This window comes from Erythrolamprus reginae, chromosome Z (genome assembly GCF_031021105.1).
Source record: "Erythrolamprus reginae isolate rEryReg1 chromosome Z, rEryReg1.hap1, whole genome shotgun sequence".
Taxonomy (NCBI): Eukaryota; Metazoa; Chordata; class Lepidosauria; order Squamata; family Dipsadidae; genus Erythrolamprus; species Erythrolamprus reginae.
This window is the reverse complement of record NC_091963.1, coordinates 140,510,356-140,531,881: the sequence shown is the minus strand read 5'-3', so window position 1 is coordinate 140,531,881 and position 21,526 is coordinate 140,510,356. Positions and strand designations below refer to the sequence as shown.

The following is a 21,526-nucleotide window of genomic DNA, read 5'->3' as shown; positions in this document are numbered from 1 at the left end:
ACGAAAAAGCTATGTTTAGCTTGTAAAATTGGACTAAACTGGTGAATTGGTTAGATTCTAGTAGTGGAAATCTCTCTCTATCTGAATGTTGAAAGTGAATCCTCAGATTAGTTTGATTTGAATTGTTTAAAGGGATTCAGGAAACAATATTCCAGCGACTGGTCAGAACCTATAGAGTCAGCCTTCTCTAGGTCCCATCAGCCAGGCAATGTCGTCTGGCGGGGCCTAGGGGAAGAGCCTTCTCTGTGGCGGCTCTGGCCCTTTGGAACCAACTCACTCTGGAGATTCATACCGCCCCCACTTTCCTGCCCACTCCTGCCTGTATTCCATTTCACAAATTAATCATCATCAACAAAAAGTTTGCAGTTTGGGTGAATTATTCTCATACTTTCTACCATTTTTGTTTATTGGCAAGGTTATTTGCACACACATGGGATTTAAAAAAATAAATGGAACCTTTAATAATCAGGGCATAGTTAAATTATATGTTAAATTATATGTCTAATAACTTAAAATGAGTCATAACAGCTGTTAGCACCTAATTGATCCTGGCTGATCTTGAATCTGGTCAGACCTGGTTCATACTTGGAGGGCTTAGAGCAGGGGTATCAACCTCCACTGTCATGGCATCATCACATGACTTTTTCCCCCTTTGCAAAACCAGGCATGGGTATGGCCAGTGCATGACGCATCCGTCCCACGGGCCATGAGTTTGACACCTCTGCTGTAGAGAATCCCATGGCTTTTGGTTGGACCAGTGTTTTTCATCACTGACCAATTGAAGCAATATGGACTTCAAACTGCCAAGGTTGAAAAACACTGAGTTATTGTAAAAAAAATAATAAATTAATAACAAATGAACTAATTAAGCAGGTGGCAATGGCAAGCTACTTCCATATCAGAGATTGAGCTTTGCTGAAACAAGTCTCTTACTTTTGAGAACTTAAAACATACAGTTCAAGTGAATAGAATCCATGTTATCAGCTGCTTAAAATCTAAACCAGATGTCTGTTGCTTGGATAAACATCTTATAATGGTCTTATAAGACAACATGGAGACTCGATGAGGATTTTGCTTGGTTTGGGGGGGAGGGGGGATCTTCAAAATTTCAGACAAATTAGTATTGATAGACATCTTCAGAGATGCTATTGTTTATTGAAAGTGTTTCTCAATTCCAAAAATCTCACTGATCAAAGGTTGGAATTAGTTGATTTACTTTCCTCTTCTGTTTCTTTCCACACATACCGTCAATCCTTATGGCTGACTTTTTTTTTTCCTCCAAGGTGGATTGAATGGCTTTAACATCCCTCATGTCACACCCTGTTCAGAGGTAGCAGATTACTTGGAAATGCCCATTGAAGCTCTGCAAGGCTTGGACCCCAAATCTTTGCCCTCTTATTCCCGTCGCTTGCTCTGTGATGCTTACATGTGCTTCTACCACAGCCCCTCCCTCAGCCTCTACAAATAACGATTTGGATGAGAGGGACAGGACATCACAGAAGAGACATAAACTATGTGGCTGAGAGATCATATGGCAATTGTGGCTGCAAATCTGAATGTTTAAAGCAGAACCCAAAGGTGCTTTTTTTCTAGAATAGAATATAATTCTTTATTGAATACACAAGGAATTTGTCTTTGGTGCATATGCTCCCAATGTACACAAAAGAAAAGATAAATTTGTCAAGAATCATAAGGTGCAACACCTAATGATTGTCATAGGGTACAAATAAGCAATCGGGAAATAATCAATATTAGTATAAATCATAAGGATACAAGCAACAAGTTAATAGTAATAGTAATGCATCCTTTTTGAATAGCTTGACAGTGACGAGGGAATTATTTGTTTAGCAGAGTGATAGCGTTCGAGAAAAAACTATTCTTGTGTCTCGTTCTCTTGGTGAGCAGTACTCTATAGTGACATTTTGAGGGTAAGAATTGAAACATTTTATGTACAGGATGTGAGGGGTCCATAAATATATTCATGGCCCTCTTTTTGACTCATAAAGTATTCATGTCCAACTGGACTTTCTGTTTTTTCTGTGAAGACGTTTCACTTTTCTTCCAGGAAGCTTTTCCAGCTCCAGTTGCCTCTTGAAAAAAAGCACTTTTGGGATAACAATGATCTGAATGATTGAGAATCCCCATAGAATTTAAACCAAAACCTTTGGGAGAGACAACCAGAGAGAGCACTGAGCAATTCAAAAGCAAAGGCTATATATTGTTACCTAGAACTTTTCAGATGGAAGCCATATTGAAATCTGCCCTTCTTTTATGACTAATCTAGATGGAATGGTTCTTTTAGAAAAAAACAAACATTATACAGTAGTACCCCTAGATACGAGCATAATTCGTTCCATAAGGGAGCTTGTACCTCGAGGCAACTCGTATCTGGAACAAGTTGTTTTTCCCCTCCGAGATAACCAAAAGCAAGGATTCTTGCGCCACCTAGTGGACACTCGGCTCGTATCCCGAATTTGAGCTCGGGAATAGAACAGAAATGTCTCTCCCCTCGTGGCTCGTATCTTGAAATACTCGCATGTAGAGCAGCTCGTATCTAGAGGTACTACTGTATTGGACTTCCCCTGACCACTCTTCACCATTTAAAACATTTTAGGGATGGTGGATACAGTCAAATTAACTCCATCCACTTAGAGCAACTTATCAAAGGATGTTTGGATATTGTATGCGAATACCAAAAAGAAAAAAGAAAATTAAGTTCATCATGCCTCTAAAGTCATCCTCTGCTTGGGTACCTCTAATCCTGAAGAGACTTTTCTACTGCATGAACTGGACTGTTCCAATCAGGGGTGAGCTTCAAAAATTTTAGCAAGGGATTCTCTGCCTGGTTGTTGGATGGGTGTGGCCAAGGTGGGCATGACCTACTCAGCTTCTTGCAACATGGGGGGAATCTTTTTACCCTCCTTGGGTTTCAGAGGCTTATCTTGAGCCTCCAGGAGGGCAAAAATGGCCTACTCAGACTCCAGAGGCCCTCTGGAGGCAGGAAACTGGCTATTTCCCGAACTTCCAGTAAGCCTGTTTTTTACCCTCCCAAGTCTCCACGCACACCCTGCACTTACCTGAATCTAAAATGGACCACGTGGGGACTGTTGGGTGGGGTGGGAGGGGTTAGCTAGTAGAGGTTCTCCCATACCCCTGCAAATCCCTGGCAGCCCTCCTTTGGTTCCAGTCCTTTCACCGAGTCCTCACACTCTCAGATTAAAGAAATGGGGGCCCAAAAACAGCGCCTTTTTTCCAAGAGAGATTAAAAAGATGGTGTGATATGGAAAAATTGGATGGAAAGAGGGCTAATGAATTTGGACTAACCAATAGAGAGAATGATGACATTTCTTACATAGTCTATGTTAAGAGACAAAAATTATCTACATTATATAACCTGTTGGTTACATTTGCAATTACATTATTTGTTAACATTGGACCAGTAGTATCTTCTAGCTTTGAAATACTTGAGATACTATAACAACTTGTTAAATCCTTTACAATTTTTTTTAAAAAAACTATTCTTCATTTTTAAATTTGTTCGTTATCAATACTTTAATATGATATGAAGAACCTAAGAAATTAATGGAATAAATAATTAATATATTGACTAGACAATGGGAAACCAACTAGCAAGAATGTCACTGGGCCTCAAGTTGCGATTTATAGAACAGAAAATATTTAGAATTTATTGCACTCTGTTATGTATGTATATAAAAGGATTTTCAAAAACTACATTTTGTTGGAGATATAGTAAGGGTAATGGTTCTTTAAAAACACATATTTTTATACTAAGTATTTACTGCTAAAGTGATACACCTTTTTTCTTTTTCCTTTGTATTGTTTTCACTTTTAAAAAGAACTTTCTCTGTGTATTTTTGTTTCCTTTTGGTAAAGCATATGATCAAAGTATTTTTTATATTTTCCGATGTTGTTTTGTTTTTTCCAATATTTGCCATTACTTTGAAAAAGCTATAAAAGAATTTTAAAAAGAGATTTATTGTTTTTTTTAATATTGAGAAAAGCAGGTGTTACAATGTTGAAATTATGGCTTGCTTACTGCTTGATTTTGCTTTAAAGGCTACTAATTTGTTTTTTTTAAAATAAGGCGTATTTATTAATTTTTTTCAAAATTTGTCTGATGCAGGATTTAGCTAACTTCAAGCATTAGGTATTACACTCCACAAGACTGAATTATGTCTTCTCTTGGGCCCCACCCCAGGGCCTCCTACTCCTATACAAGAAATGCACTCCGATTGGCTGTCAGTCTCCCATGCAGAGGTAACTGTAGGCTGTCCTGAGTCCAAGTTCAGTTGAGCCTTGCTGGATGATGCAATCTTCCCAGATGCTGTAAGATGACTTTCTGTTTGCCAAATGAGTCTGCCTGAAGGGAGTAAATCTTCATTATGTAGAATAGACTGGTCCAGGCTATTAACAAATGGGTGGTAGTCAGTGAACTGGACCCATTCCTTGATTGACAAAGGGGGGAGTTATTAGGAGTGAGCCTCTTTCTGCCTAAAACACATTTCTCCATTTCTCAGCCAGAGATATTCTATATAATAATCTGCCTTCTTAATATTTCCTAAAATATTTTATTCCTCTTGGAGTGGGGTGGGTACTAACTTCCTACAATGGCATTGTCACTGAAACATTTTTTAAAAAATTAGAATAATGAAAATCTGGAAAAATTAGTATTTATCCTAAGGCAGTGATGACGAACCTATGGCATGAGTGCCACAGGTGGCACGCAGACCCATATCTGCTGGCACAAAAGCCATATAGCTTCAGGAGATAGGACAGTTAAATATTTAAAGCTGTCAAAACCTTTGTCCATGTATTTGATAGATTTTATCTTTAATTCTTTAACTAAGAGTATTACACCATAGGTATGGTAGAATAGAAAGACATAGAAAATTATATATTTTATTATTACACAAATACACAATTATTTCATTTTCAAAAACACTTAAGACATATGTTACTGTCTTAAGCCATTGGTCTAAATCCCATTGTGTACAATAAGACTTAATTTCTTTAACTCAGTTTATGTGGGGTTTTTTTGCATTAGTTGTTGCCTGTTATTCAGCTCAGGTCTTATCAAGATGATATAGAGTTTGGGGAAGAAAATGAGAGTCAGTAATCCAGCACTTGAGGCTAAGATGGAGAAGATCTCCACAGCCACCATATATTTCCCTTTGGTGCTCTGGTAGGCTGGGACAAAAGAGATCCAGACGCTACAAAAGAGCAGCATGCTGAGGGTGATAAATTTGGCTTCATTGAAACTGTCTGGGAGATTCCTTCCAAAGAAAGCCACTGTAAAGCTGATCATGGCCAAGAGGCCAATGAAACCCAGGACACAATAAAACATGGCAGCAGAGCCTTCATTGCACTCCAGGACCATTTCAGTAGGCAGAGAATGCATATCAAGATCTGGAAAGGGAGCAGAGTATGTCAACCACACAGTGCAAAGAGTAATTTGAACAATAGAGCAGGAAAGCACCATAAAGAGGGCCAACTTGTTCCCTATCCATGACCTCATCTTAGAATCTGGCTTAGTGGCCATGAAAGCTAAGAGTACAATGAGAGTTTTGGCCACCACACAAGAAACTGCTAGAGAGAAGATGATTCCAAAAGCAGTTTGGCGAAGGAGACAGGTTGCCCTCTGAGGCTGACCAATGAAAAGCAAAGAGCAGAGAAAGGAAAGCAGAAGGGAAATCAGGAGGGTATAGCTGAGGCCCTGGTTATTGGCCTTGACTATGGGTGTATTCTTTTGTTGGACAAAAACTGCAAGGACAAGAGCTGTGATGGAAGAAAACATGAGAGCAACAATGGCTAAGGTGATCCCCAAAGGTTCTTGGAAAGATAGGAAACTGATCCCTTTCGGAACACACTGATCCTGGGTTTTGCTTGGATAGTGATCCCCTAGACACTGGTAACAGGAATCCATGTCTGAAAAGAAACAAAGGTCACTTTGGCACAGAACACACAAAGATAGACCAGGATCAGAAGATACAGAAAAACCGGGCCCATAGAATCACAGGAAGTGGACATGGCTAAATTGATAATATCCTCATTATCATCCTTCCCAAGCAATGGTGCTTTCATGAGACATCATTCGGAGGCTGACGCCCGTTTGTTTGTTTGTTTGTTTGTTTGTTTGTTTGTTTGTTTGTTTTCATTCATTAGGTTTATATTCCACTTTTCCTTCAGATGTTCTAGGCAACTCACCTAGTGCTCTATTTTTTTACTTTCTCTACAAAAACAAATGATGGGGTATGTTGAATTGAGAGAATGACAGGACCACAACGCAGGGTTGTTCAAGTCAACAATGAACATTCATCATAAATTCTGTAAAAAGCCCACCCAGGTTTCAGATATGGATCAGCCTCAACCCCAGGGAAGGAGTGGGGAGGAATGTCTATTGTAGCCAAGAAGAACCTTCGCCTGCGTAGATTCGTTGCCCCTGAGATTGCGGGTTGTGAGTCACTCCTTGTGAAGTTGGACTTAGGGGTTTAGGTAGGCTTGTTACTCATGTACCTGCCTCCCAGCTGTGTCTCAGCAGCCCTGCCTGTACTGCTCGAGGAGGTGGCCGGGTTGACGGACTCATTGTCTTGGGGGACTTCAATCTGCCGTCACTCAGCGGTTCCTCTGGATTAGCACAGGAGTTCATTAGCACAGGAGTTCATGGCCACCATGACAGCCATGGACCTGACTCAAGTAGTTGAGGGTCCGACTCACGAGGGGGGACACACACCCAACATGGTATTCCTCTCAGAGCAATTGAGTAATGGTATGAGACCAAGGGGCTTAGAAGCATTGCCTTTGTCATGGTCAGACCATTTTCTACCATGGCTTGATTTCCTGGCTCCAATCCTCCCCCGCAGGGAGGCAGAACCGATTAGGAGGTTCCGCCCCAGACACCTGATGGACCCTGAGGGCTTTCAGAGGGCGCTTGGGGTTTTACCAAATTCACTCGTCCACAGCTCGGCAGAGTCTCTTGCTGAGGCCTGGAACAAGGCTGCAGCGGAGGCTCTTGACCGAATTGCGCCATTGCGACCTCTCTGTGGCACTAGGCCCCATAGAGCTCCATGGTTCAATGAGGAGCTCCGGGAGTTGAAATGCCAGAAGAGACGTCTAGAGAAGCGATGGAGGAAGAGTAACTCTGAATCCGATCAAACACTTGTAAGAGCTTTTATTAAGACCCACAAAGTGGCGCTCAAGGTGGCAAGATGCGCATACCATGCCACCTTGATTACATCAGCGGAATCCTGCCCGGCCACTCTGTTTAGGGTGACCCGCTCCCTTCTAAATCAGGGGTAGTTGGGGAACCCTTGCAGGGTAGTGCTGAGGAATTTAACTCGTTTTTCGCTGGTACAGTCGCTCGGATCCGAGCGGACCTTGACTCCAATTGCACAGCAGTATCGGCTGACAATGAGTCAGGCGAGGTGACTGGGGCTAAACATCTTTGTCCATCTGTCTGGGAGGAGTTTGACTTGGGTGACACCTGATGAAGTGGACAAGGCCATTGGAGCTCTGAGTTCCGCCACTTGTTTACTGGATCCGTGTCCTTCTTGGTTGGTTTCGGCCAGCCGAGAGGTGACGCAGAGCTGGGTCCAAGAGATTGTCAATGCCTCCTTGGGGAGGGGTCCTTTCCGGCTCCTTATGAGGAGGCACTTGTATTCCCCCTCCTCAAGAAGCCTTCCCTGGACCCAGCCGTGCTTAATAACTACCGTCCAGTCTCCAACCTTCCCTTTATGGGGAAGGTTGTTGAGCAGGTGGTAGCGCTCCAACTCCAGCGGTCCTTGGAAGAAGCCGATTATCTAGGTCCTCAACAGTCTGGATTCAGGCCTGGCTACTGCACGGAAACTACTTTGGTTGTGTTGATGGATGATCTCTGGCGGGCCTGGGACAGGGGCTTGACCTCTGTCCTGGTGCTTCTTGACCTCTCAGCGGCTTTTGATACCATCAACCATGGTATCCTGCACCAGCTGGAGGGGCTGGGAGTGGGAGGCACTGTTCTCCAGTGGTTCTCCTACCTCTCCGGTCGGTCGCAGTCGGTGTTAGTGGGGGGTCAGAGGTCGACCTATAGATCTGTCCCTTGTCGGGTGCCTCGGGTCGGTCCTCTCCCCCCTGCTATTCAATATCTACATGAAACCACTGGGTTTGATCATCCAAGGCCATGGGGTGAGGTATCATCAATATGCCGATGATACCCAGTTATACATCTCTACGCCATGTCCAGTCAACAAAGCAGTGGAAGTGATGTGCCGGTGCCTGGAGGCAGTTGGAGCCTGGATGGGTGTCAACAGACTCAAACTCAACCCAGACAAGACGGAGTGGCTATGGGTCTTGCCACCTAAGGACAATTCCATCTTTCCATCCATCACCCTGGGGGGGGTGAACTACTCACTCCCTCAGAGAGGGTTCGCAACTTGGGCATCCTCCTCGTTCCAGAGCTGACATTGGAACATCATCTTTCAGCTTTGGCGAGGAGGGCGTTTGCCCAGGTTCACCTGGTACACCAGTTGCGGCCCTATTTGGACAGGGAGTCATTGCTCAAAGTCGCTCATGCCCTCATCACCTCGAGGTTCGATTACTGCAAAGCTCTCTACATGGGGCTACCTTTGAAAAGTGTTCGGAAACTTCAGATCATGCAGAACGCGGCCGCAAGAGCCATCATGGGGCTTTCCAGATTCGCCCACATTTCTACAACACTCCCTGGCCTGCATTGGTTGCCAATCAGTTTCCGGTCACAATTCAAAGTGTTGGTAATGACCTGTAAAGCCCTACATGGCATTGGACCAGAGTACCTCCGGAACCGCCTTCTACCACACGAATCCCAGCGACCGATAAGGTCCCACAGAATCGGCCTCCTCCGGGTCCCGTCGACTAAACAATGTCGTTTGGCAGGCCCCAGGGGAAGAGCCTTCTCTGTGGCGGCCCCGGCCCTCTGGAATCAACTCCCCCCGGAGATTAGAACTGCCCCCACTCTCCTTGTCTTTTGTAAACTACTCAAGACCCACCTATACTGCCAGGCCTGGGGGAGTTGAGACAACTTTCCCCCAGGCTTTTTATATTTTATGTTTGGTATGTATGTGTTATTTGGTTTTTAAATGTGATAGGGTTTTATATGCTTCTTTTTAATATTAGATTTGTTTCGCTATAATATTGGTTTTTATTATTGTTGTGAGCTGCCCCGAGTCTTCGGAGAGGGGCAGCATACAAATCTAATAAATTATTATTATTATTATTATTATTATTATTATTATTATTATTATTATTATTATTTTACCCAAAGAATTGTAATACCACTATAATCACCAATGAATTGAAACGTGGTAGATATCATACCTTACCTGTCGAGTTTGACACTTTTCCTTCTGGGCATGGAAAGCAATCATAACAACAAAATGGCTTCCCTTCCTTCTTAGTCTTACTGTGACCTTTATAGCAGGGTTCATTACACAAAGAACGAGGCTGTACCTGTGTGCAATGGGAAGTCATAGCTACTTTAACTCTTAGCAAAACCAACTGAACAAATGGTAAAGTACAATACTTGAAAGCAGCTATAGCCATATAGCTTTATTTCTAATTAGACAGCCAGAACAATAGCTTGGGAAGTAATATTCACATGTCTTTTTAAAAAACCTCTTATTAACTAAATACAAAAATCAAAGAAAAAGATAAAGCATCCACAAATGTATAATAGATGAAAAAAAGAAAGAAACGGCATAAATTGACAAGCATGAATGCATAAAACATTCTAACAACAGGCATTGTTTAGGGCAGGACCTCTAAAACCTTATTCATTATTCTAGTACAGGAGTCCCAACCCACAGACAATAGCCAATTACCAGGTTCCAGCCAGGGGTGGGCTACTGCCCGGACAGGGGGTAATGCAGTGGGGTAGCAAAAATGGAGCTCCACCCAATTTGCACTGAAAGATGTTGAAAGAAAATGCAAGGCATTTGTGTGTACACATGCAGCCACATTTTTGCAAGCAGCAGGAATGTGCACTTGTCGCTTGCACAAATGGAGCTGCACACTTGAATATCTTCGGTTCACTTGGCACCATACCCTGTTCCCCCATACACACCAGTTCACAAAGCTGGAAAGATTGGAGACCACTGTTCTAGTATATAGAAGTCACCCTTATGATATGTGCCCATAGTAAAGAAGAACTTGGGAAACTCCCATTTTAAATGTCCTAATCATCAAAATTGAGAACCTACAAACAAGTTACATAGTACTGCAGAAACATGACTATATAAAGGTCCATCTGCATAAAGACTCCAAGCAACATCCCAGTCAGAGGAAAAGTATGAACAAAATGGTAGACAACCATGCCAGATATTTCTCCATAGTTCTAGGTTGTTTCTCTCTTTCATTAGTTTCCATCCATTGATTCTCGTCCTGCTTTCAGGTGCTTTGGAGGTTAGGTTAACCCCCTGTTTTGGGGGGCAGTCCCTTAGAAATTGTAACACTGCTTTCATGTCACTCCTATTCCTTCTTTTCATCAAACTAACATTTACCATATTGTTTATATATAATCCAAAATGGACACCCCCTGAGGTCCTCAAAAGATTATCTCTTAGTTTTTAAACTATTTAGAATCTTTCAAATCAATTTTGGTTATATAATTGTAATAATATTATAATTATAATAAGCATCAACTGACTGATTTAATCTAACATGGTAATATGATTACTTTTATTGCTTTATTTATATTCTGAATTGAGAGCAGAGAAAATAATGAGATGGACTGCAAATTGTAAACAGAACATACCCCATTAAACTTCCTTGGCCATCTGATGGCATCAACAGAAAGACTGAAAGCATTGTCTTTCGGAGCTCTGTGATCAAATGTTCCCACTTTGACACGACGTAATGTTAGATTTGGGAATGTTGTGATCCAATTGATAATATCAAATCCTGATTCCAGGTTTCCATTTTGATCAAAAGAAATCATCTGCCCAACATTATTGTTAAATGAGACTTTTCTGAGATAAGGATGGAGCTAAAATGAAAGTGTGGTAAAAAGTGATGAAGCTACTACACAAATGTAATACAAACAATATAACAGAAAGGATATTTTACAGAACTGAATTAATAATGCTTAACCAAACTATCAATATTCATAATTAAAATACAGATAAACCAGTGCTTATTATTAGCTTTACAATATGGCAAAATTGTAAACCTGAAGCCAAACCAAGCGGTGGTGGGGAGAAGGAGGAGAAGAAAAAGAAGAGGAAGAGGAAGAGGAAGATATTGAATATAAGAAGAGAACATAAAGCACCAAAGTACTATAACTAACAAATGAGCAAAGAGATAACCCAAGATTCCTGTGTCAGATACCAGTGTTCCAAACTCTCTACTGTAAGAGTTAGTTTTCTCATAAAAATGAGATGTGTTCCGATAGTTTTCTTGCAATTATTTCAACAGCCACATTTTTGCATTTTGACATACAGTAGTTATATATTTTAGCCATTTCATGTGGGGAAATTCACTGGAGAAAGCAATTACGTTATATTATGTTAAGTTAGTAGTAGAAAGAAAATCAGGCAGTCAAAGAACACAGCGGCTGAACACCATTAAAGTTGACACCAACCACAGCAAAGAAAAAATTAAAGTAGTGCAAGATTGGAAGATGTGGAGAGACAAGACCAATCAAATTGACAACAGTTGGACACAATTTATTGGATGATACGATAATCATATTTAGATTATAATACTGTATTAACATTATAAAGTGATGAGTTCAATGTATGTAGACAAGCATTCCTAAGAGTGGGAATCTAACATGACATTCTCCATAGTGGTTGGAGCTAGCCTCCAAGGATGGAAAGACACTGCCCTTTAACCAATCAGGACCAAGTGTGTAGAATAAAAGTGTCCCTCTATTATCACTATCCCTCTTTTGACTCGGTCCTACCCATAAAGGACTGTTCATCTTCAGGGTATTCAACTTTTCTCTATTTAAATTCTGTGAGTTGTTTTTCCATCTGACAGCTATCATAAGGTGGGTGGTGGGGTGAAAGGGCCTGGCCAACTCACCTGGAATACCTCCAGCCAAAGGCCTGTCTATGTCTAATGTGCCAAATTCCATCTGTTGAGATGTTGTGGTTAACCTCAGCCCACTGGAATCAACTCGCCCCGGAGATCAGAACTGCCCTCACCCTCCTTGTCTTTCATAAATTGCTTAAGACCAGGCATGGGGGAATTGAGATACCTCCCCCATGCTTATATAATTTATGTATGGTATGTTTGTGTTGTATGGTTTTAATGATGGGTTATTTAGATGTTTTTAAATATTAGATTTGTTACATTGTTATTTATTTATTTATTTATTTATTTATTATTTGGATTTGTATGCCGCCCCTCTCCGAAGACTCGGGGCGGCTCACAAGTGAAACAAATCATAATAATCCAATTAATTAAAATATTTAAAGATTTTTTAAAAACCCATATACTAACAGACACACACACAAGCATACCATGTATAAATTAAACGTGCCCAGGGGGAGATGTTTAGTTTCCCCATGCCTGACGGCAGAGGTGGGTCTTAAGGAGTTTACGGAAGGCAGGAAGAGTAGGGGCAGTTCTAATCTCCGGCGGGAGTTGGTTCCAGAGAGCCAGTGCTGCCACAGAGAAGGCTCTTCCCCTGGGGCCTGCCAACCGACATTGTTTAATTGACGGGACCCGGAGAAGGCCCACTCTGTGGGACCTAATCGGTCGCTGGGATTCATGCAGCAGGAGGCAGTCTCGGAGATATTCTGGTCCGATGCCATGAAGGGCTTTAAAGGTCATAACCAACACTTATAGTTATATTGTTACTATTCTTGTTGTGAGCCACCCCGAGTCTGCGGAGAGGGGCAGCATATAAATCTAATTAATTATTATTATTATTATTATTATTATTATTATTATTATTATTATTGTTATTGTTATTGTTAATGTTGTTTTGTTGTTTGTTGTTGTTGCTGCTGCTGCTGCTGCTGCTGTTATTATTATTATTATTATTATTATTATTAATATTAATATTATTATTCTCTATCAGGCTGTTCCATCCACGTCTATTCTGTTGTCCCTCTTCACCATTTGTCCCCATGGGGAATACTTCTCAGGTAGACACGATATTTGAGGAGGCCACCTCCCAAACAGAGGTGATACCTAAATTTAATCTCTTCATAGATGCTGGGGCAAAACAGTGGCAGAACCCTGTGGCTGGACTCCTGCCAAGTTCATTAGATAAGAATTTTTTTAATGTGACCCCACACCTGTCCATCATCTTCCAGTCCCTCCAGTGGACAGCCCAATTCTGTCTTTGTATTCCATTGTCCAAATGCTCTCTTCTTTAACAGTGGGTCATTGGATTCATTCAATTATTGCCTTGTGTTATGATTGTCTTTCCTTACAGTGAACTTCTGCTATGACAATCCATTCTACGCGCAGTGCCGCAACTACCACGACTTGGAAAACGCAGGCATCCCTTTATAAGATCTGCCATGTGGCCACCTGATCATCTCCAATGCTGTTCATTTTTCATTATAAACTGGATGAGTATGCATCCCAGGAGGCAACCTTTGGGCAAAGAGTATTACAACAGGTGGCTCTGGACAGTGGGAGTTCCAGCCAGGATGGGACATGGAACTTTGGTATGTCCCATCCTTGGAGGCTAGCTCCACCTACTATGGAGAATGGGCATTGGACCTACCTGATATATCCCTTCTCATAGGCTGGAGCTAACCACCAAGTCCTTCCCTGGTCTATTTTCCTGGTTTGGAGTTTCGCGTTGTTCTTGTGTTCTCTGGTTCATGACTGTTTGAGGCATTTTTTTTCCCTATGGGAGAAACATCATAATTTGACTGTTGTTCCTTGCCAAAAGAGGGGGAGTGACAATAGAGGGACACTTTTATACCGTAGACTCAGTCCTGATTGACTAAAGGACAGTGTCTTCCCACTCTTGGAGGCAATGTTCCCTCTAATTTTTTTTCTGTGTGGGCGGAAAAGTATAGTGTCTGAGCGGCAGGGCAGCATAGAAGTCTAAATAAAATAAATAAATAAATAAATAAATAAATAAATCTTTCTCTCTATCCCTCTCTTTCTCTCTCTCTCCCTCCCTCTTTCTCTCTCTCTCCTTTCTATCTCTCCCCCCTCTCTTTCTCCATGTCCCCCTCTCTTTTTTTCTTTCCTTTCTCTCTCTCTTCTCTCCCTCCCTATTTCTCTCCCTCTCCCTTTCTATCTCTCCCTCTATTTCTATTTCTCTCTGTCCCTCTCTCTTTCTCTCTCTCCATTCCTCTTTCTCTTTCTTTCCTTTCTCTCCCTATTTCTCTCTCCCTCTTTTTCTCCATGTCCTCCTCTCTTTCTTTCTCCTTTCTATCTCTCCCCCTATCTTTTTCTCTCTCCCTCTTTTGCTTTCCCTCTCTCCCTCTTTCTCTCTCTCTTCTCTCTCTTTCTCTCCCTCCCTCTTTCTCTCTTTTTCCTTTCTATCTCACTCCCTCTCTTTTTCTCTCCCTCTCTTTCTTTCTCCCTGTTTCTTTCCTTTCTTTCTCTCCCCCTCTCTCCCTATGGCAGAGGCGGAGGCAAGGGGAGAGGTTGCAAGAGGCTGGGTGATGGGCAAGCAGCGGGAGGATCTTGGCAAGCCGGCGGTGGGGCCTGGGCAGTGGGCGAGCAGCGGGAGGACCTTGTTGTCACCTGGCCAGGGATGAGCTCCCCTCCCCCACCCCCTCTACCTCCGTGCAGCCTGGGCTTTGCTGAGGGCTGGCTTGCAAAGGGAGTCCAAAGCACTTGGGGTTCCGGCCAGCATCCCCTCGGCACATCTTGGGAGTCCCGCAGGGGCGGAGCCTGGCCAGAAAGAAGTCTTTTGCTTCTGTGAAATATCTCTCTGGCCGGGTTCCACCCCTGCGGGACTCCCAGCCACATGGGGGGGGGGGGGTGAAGCCCAATTTTTTAATCAAGCAGCCTTTTAAACCCAAACAATCCTCCCTACGTGCGCCATCCTTAGCCTGGGATCCCCACCCCCTCTCCCCTCCATCATCTCCCCCCTCATGCTATATCTGGATCTTCTTCCTCTTCGGCAGCTTAGAGGTAGCATTGCCCATCACCCCCGGCAACAACATAGAATTCGGCAGCGAGGGGACCCAGCGGCAGGGGGCAGCCCCCAGCGTGGCGGCAGGGGACAAGGCAAAGCTCGGGGATGGGTTCCAGCCCCTTCACCCCTGGCAGCAACATCAAATTCGGCAGCGAGGGGACCTGACAGCAGGGGATAGCCCCCAGCGCAGTGGCAGGGGAGGAGGTAAAGCCGGCTGCCCGGGAAAGCAGCGCATTTGAAAAATGTGCCGTTTCCCTTGGCGCAGGCTTGACATCATTTCAAAGCCCTGCAGAGCTGCTGCTGAGAATGAGGCAGAGGAGGAAGAGTGAAACACCATTTTGCCGGTCCTGGCAAAGACCTGGTGGTGGCAGCGGTGGTGGGCGGGGCGAGGGAGGGCCTCCGCCATCCTCCTCTCTGAGCAGCCATAGAAAAGCGTGTGCCAGGCATCATTTTTTAGTGTGCTCCAGCCCACTGCACAGCTTAGAGAGAACAATGCTTGGAGACTATGAGAAGAGAAGGGCCAATGCCCAATTTCGTTGTATCTGTGATTTTAAGACAGTACCTGCCAAAGCATTGAATTCAGAATATTCTTTTTTCCTTCCTCTGATATAGATCTGTGCTTGAGCATTGATGAGCTCATGGATTTCAATGCATGGGCCACAGCATAAACTGCATTGTAGACACTGTAGCTGTGGGGAGTTAGGCTCATGTCAAAGACAGACCTAGGAAGAGTCTCCAGTTTCTCCTCCCCACTGCAGAGATTGTCCTCTATGGTTGTTGTGAAGGAACAATCAAATGCCTGTCTCCAAAAGTCCTTAATAAAACCATCTCTGGTTTCCAAATTAGGATTTCTCATCTGAAGAAAATTTTGGAAACCTATCATCTCCTTTGACTGGATTGCAAAGACTAAGGAACCATGAAGGATATCCAGATCCCAAGATCGTTGAAAAGAAACAGAAGTGAAATCAGTTTGTGCTGTCAACATCCAGAGTTTACCTGTCTTCATTTGTTTGTCTTCAACTTCCAAAATTCTGGGAAACATTCTCAAAAAGATTGTAGTGTGAATTTCACCATGTAAAACCACAACACTGGCAATGCTATCACTTATCAAGACATACAGCTTGACCCATGATTCCATCATTTCATGAATGCCAGTTTTGAAATACACAGTGGGGAATGGTTCTATAAAGTCAAAACAGATGCCACTTTGAGAAAACTTGGGAAGTTCCTTCTGTATAAACCTGAGGCCATTGCCATCCTGTATAAAAATGACACCAATCCAGGTCCATCTGAAACGTAAAAGCAGTTGAAGCATCCCTATATATTGTTGGGTTCTTTTAGGCAGCATCCATTGGAAGAAAGCTTGTTGGGATGGGTCATTAATCACAGAAGAAGATCCGTATCCAAGCTACAAAAAAAAAAAAGCAAGACTAAGTAGCTAGGATTTGCGTAGGCAAACTTTTATTGTCTGAAGGTTGGATATCCATCATAAACTTGTTGAAAAAATGGGAATAAGTCCTATTAAGGATGGAACATAACTTCCAAGAGTAAATGGAAACTTGTCATTTACATCTTGTTGCAATAACCATTCATATGTTACAATAAAGATTAATTTCCCCCAAAATAATTGCCCAACAATGGGAAAAGAGAGAATTTGACCAAATTAGAACTACAACAATAGACAGCAATCCTTTCAATCTGGACATGGGAAGGGTGTAATATCAATTGGTAATCTTAAATGTTTACCATATTTTTGGCTCTGCAACCCAGGTTTGGTTCTGCAGCCCAATAAGACAGACCCAGACTTCAGAGGATAATTAGAACTGCAGAAAAAACAATTGCTGCCAATCCGCCTTCCATTGAGGACCTGTATACTGCATGCGTCAAAAAGAGGGCTGGGGGAAAAATATATATCCTATTCTATGTAGTCTACATCAATCAAGACCATTAAAATGATTTGGAGAGTGGTGTTATCATCAACCAGAAAGTTGTTTCTGAATTCTTTGAGATAGAATTAGAATATCTTCCTTGAAGGAATCAAATCATATCCTTTCTAGTGGAAGTACCATAGATATTTTTGTTTAAAAAAATGGAGATCATATATTATCTTAGTAATATGACTTGACAAAATAAGGGGAGAGTATGGATAGCTGTAAAAAAAAAACAAATCTAAGAATTAACATATTGAATTATTATATGTTATCCCATCCTACCCTACCCTACCTAGTCTATTCTATCCTATTCTATCCTACACTACCAATCCTATCTGAATTTTAATTCTCCATGTACCTTTCAAGTGGAGAACTACCCTAAGATATTTAAATGTGCTGACCTATTCTAAGTTATGCCCTTCTACTATCTAGGGACTCTCTTAGTGAAATCCCAGATTTCTGAAATATCAAAATTGAAAATAAAATGATTTTATCTGCAATACATGAGGTTGACACAAGACATTGCTATTAATGCTCTTTTCAGTCCAAAAGAGGTTTGTGCAATTATAATACCAGTAGCATCAGCATGTAGAAGTATTTGGATTTGGTTGCACTTATAATCTGCCCTTATCCATGTTTTGAAAAAGGTCTACCAATGAATTAATATAGAGATTGAAAAGTGAGGGAGCAAAAACACATTCTTGTAGCACTCCTTTCTCCAAGTTTATTGTGCCAGAGAAGGACCAATGGGGCTTACTTGCAACAAAGAGGTGTTTGATCGCAAAGTCATGCCCACAAACTGGCAGGTTTGATTCCCATTTGGTGGGTTCTGTGACTTTGAAATATCTTTGCAGCCATCTCCCATATGTTATTGACAAGAGGAGGCCTTGGAATCAATGCCTGCTCCAAACTATTCCCCCTTCACAAATGAAAACAAATAGGCTAGGATAATGTTGCTACCTCAAATCTAAATAAATCACCAGGACCGGAGAATTCGTCTTCCAAACTTTCAGACTCATGCTGGAGCCCATCTTCAGGGGACTTCTCTCTAGCATAATGTGTCTAAATCCATGAGGATGGGCTCCATCACCAGGTCCTAAAGCAAAAGTCTGTGCTCCATTTGGCTTTTAAAATCTGGTGTTCTGGATATTTACCTCACCTGTGGTAACTTGTAGATGCTCAGAATAGTTGCCATGAAAAGACATGCTTTGGAGTCAGGTCCTCCAATCACAGCTACCGTGGTACTATGGGCATCACATTTATAGTTTGGAATGAACCTGCCCCAAGTAGAGAGGAGCTCCAATGAAGCAAGATAAGTTAAGCTTCCAGTGAAGTAAACATTATAAATGTTGAAACCCAAGGAGATGTTGTGTAGCATTTGGGTATCATCATTGATCTCCTTCACAGCAAAGACAAGAGCCAAGATGTGCTGATAGGTCTGAGTCAAAAATCTGTAATGAGATTGACCTGCACCATTGAATTCTGTTTATTCCCATTCCTTTAAGTATATAGATATTGTATCATGTAATATTTCAGGATCATAAGATAAGAACATGAGAATATAAGAAGAGCCAAGCTGAATCAGGCCAAGGCCCATCGAGTCCAGCATTCTGTGTCACACAGTGGCCCACCAATTGTACATGGGGATCTTGACCAGAAAGAGAAGGCAAAACCCTCCATTTCCCTTGACCCACAACAAATGGTACCCAAGGGAATTCTGCCTGTCTCAACCAACATAGAGGCGCCACATGAATATCTGGGCAGCTTCGTGATGAAACTCAGGTAAATGTTCTCAACTATTTTTAACTGAAAAAATAGGTTCCACCAAAAGTCACTTTGTTTTGGCAGATCACCTCTAGACTTTCTAAAGCACCATATCAAAACCTACCATAAACCATTTTTAAAACCTAACATAAAACCCCATACATTTCAGTGAGTTGTTTTTAAATCTTCATCTAACTATCTCTGCCTGGATGTTAATTCCCAAAATGCATGTCAATGTTAACTTTCATTTTGAACAAAAAGACATGTGTGAGAGAAAATAGAAGTGACCGTGGGCATGAATTTAAAGAGTTCTATCAACTGCATATCTTATCAGGAAACAGGGTTCAGCCATGGATTGTATGCCCTACTCTTTGAAATTCCATTACTTGAATATCCTCATTTGAAACATTCAAATCCCATCCTAGTATTGTTCAGGATTATTATACTGATTTATATATTTAATATATGTCAATTATCTTTCAATTCATAGTTCTTAATGAAAGATGGGATGTTTTTATCATGGAAATCTTATATATTATGATTTATGATTTTTCTCTTATGAGTTATAATTTACCACTTTGTTGTTTGTATGTATACTAAGAGATGCACCAGAGACCAATTCACAATTGACCAATCAAGAATATACCAATCAAGAATATTCCAAATACATTATTATCAATTTTCCTTGGATGTACAGGGAAATGCAAACGGAACACTTCTCTTAAAATTTATTTGCAAGTTAGAGAAAAAGCATAATGAGAATAATAGTAATAGGTTACAAAGAAGTTGGGAGGTTGGAATGAGTCTCAGTAATGTCCAATCATAGAAAATTTAACTGTTCAGCCTTCTTAGTAACATAATGTAAAGTGATGTTTTATGTTATGTGTTCACTTTTGCCTGGAGTTTCTTTTACCAAATGAATGTTATAGCTCACTGAAGCTTAAAGGATAGTAGGTTGCTTAGTTTTTAATTTGATTTAAAATTTGAAACTGTTTAATCAAGATACCATTTGCTTACATGAGATCATCAAGGATTTCAGAAGAGGGATGCCTTTCAAAGGTGATAGGATTGGAAAACATGAAACTTTGTGAACTAATGCCAGCTATGATAATCTCTCCCGACCAATAATATTTATGGTTGATATTCCGTGGGTCACTCTTTGTGCATTTAGCAACAGGAACGTCACATGATGTCCAAGGAAGCAGTATGAAAATCCGGAGAATAAAGCTCATGATTCTGCAGTTACGTCTTCTTCTTGACGTCATCTGTGGTTTTTCAGTCATACAAATGTTGGGAACCTTGCATGGCCAACAATGTCAGCCTCATTAATAAAGTCAGAGCTCCCAATTGTTTTCAAATCCTTTAAATCATGTGTTCCAGCATAGATTAAGAAGAATAACCAATCTTGATTTTGTTTTGCTAGTCACTACCAGGAAATCCCTTGCCATTTGAGGGAGTTCTCCAAGTAATCAGCATCAATTAGATAATTATGGAGAATTTAAACATCGGGTTATCTTTTTAAGTTTTTTCCATGTAGGAGAAGAAAATCATTTTGCAACCTATCCCAAAAGTGCTTTTTCAAAGTATAACTTAAATGTCATTAAGGAGTTCTGGATGATTTTAGTGCCTTCTCACATGTTTTGCACTATGAATCTTTAGGATAAGGTGACCAGAATTCAATCCTAGGTAGCAACAGAAGTTTCTCTATCAGGGCACAAGCAGAAAATATCTGCTGTGAACTCCATATAGACATCAGGAAGGGCATCTGGCGCACTAGCTCCATTCAGTTATCTTGGCTCTACCCAAATAAAAAGAGATTAAGGTACCTGCTGCTACCAGTGCGCTATGCGTGCAGCATGAGGAGTCTCACATGCATACATGCCCAGCGTGATTTTGCTTCCGCATATGTACAGGAAGCAAAATACAGTGTAATCTCATGAGATGCAAAGGAGGGGAAAAAAATCACCAAATCACCAAAATCTCACACATGTGAGGGTCCAGTCACGAGATTTTGCTTCTGTGCAGGAAGCAAAAAATACCAAAAATTAAAGGAAAAAATATGGCAGCCCCCAAAGGACATGTACCAGAGTGGTTGCACACAAATTGTGGCTGCTACCAGCACAGCTGCCTACAATAGTGGTAGCAACCCACCACTGGATTAAGGGTTGTAAAAGGAAAACAAAACAAAACACCCCCTACGTAAAACTAGGCTATCCCATTTTTAGGTACACTTCTTAATTATTATATCATCTTGTCATACACTGCTTTCTTTCTTACATTATGATTTTTATAAATGATAGAAATTCAGGTTCTTTGCAGCCTCAGTTACCTCAATTTTCCTCCAGGGGGTTTTGATTGAAAACTCTGTAATGCTCATATGCATAAAGTGAGTGCACATACTTTTGAAAATGCAGATATACATAGAGGAAACTCTTATTCAAATTGATCAATCAAAGATGCACAGATCTGCAGGCATCTAGAGGGCTCAGTATCTATATTTCTCCAGCCAGAACAGAGTTACTGAACTATTATCTGTTAGACATACTCACAGTCTGAGCAATCTTGAACTTCGTTTGTAATTTGATGCTCTTGGACTTCTTCACCCACTGTTGAAACATGAAACTCTCAGATTAACCTTTTCCTTTTGGTTTACTAGGAGCTTATTTAACAATATTTCCAATTTACACTTTTCAAAATAATTGCTAAATACTTATTGAATCTTATAACTTCAGCTGACAGG

The 21,526-nt window shown here is 41.4% G+C and overlaps 2 protein-coding genes across 2 annotated transcripts in view; one reads left to right on the top strand and one right to left on the bottom strand.

Annotated features, from left to right (window-relative positions):
* LOC139153368 (ubiquitin carboxyl-terminal hydrolase CYLD-like) overlaps nucleotides 1–3,991 on the top strand; it is a 36,548-nt gene extending 32,557 nt beyond the window's left edge. The window contains exon 15 of the mRNA XM_070727190.1: nucleotides 1,284–3,991. Coding sequence (XP_070583291.1) covers nucleotides 1,284–1,468 — 185 coding nt within the window. The 3' untranslated portion in view covers nucleotides 1,469–3,991. The remainder of the gene's footprint in view (nucleotides 1–1,283) is intronic.
* A 1,050-nt stretch (nucleotides 3,992–5,041) lies between these two features.
* Nucleotides 5,042–20,051, bottom strand: LOC139154193 (vomeronasal type-2 receptor 26-like). The gene is made up of 6 exons (XM_070728623.1): nucleotides 19,807–20,051; nucleotides 18,182–18,362; nucleotides 15,654–16,499; nucleotides 10,784–11,014; nucleotides 9,354–9,480; nucleotides 5,042–5,946 (listed from the first exon to the last, which is right to left on the bottom strand). Exons 1-6 carry the CDS (start codon nucleotides 20,049–20,051, stop codon nucleotides 5,042–5,044), a joined length of 2,535 nt encoding a protein of 844 aa, XP_070584724.1.
* Between the last annotated feature and the right edge of the window lie 1,475 nt (nucleotides 20,052–21,526).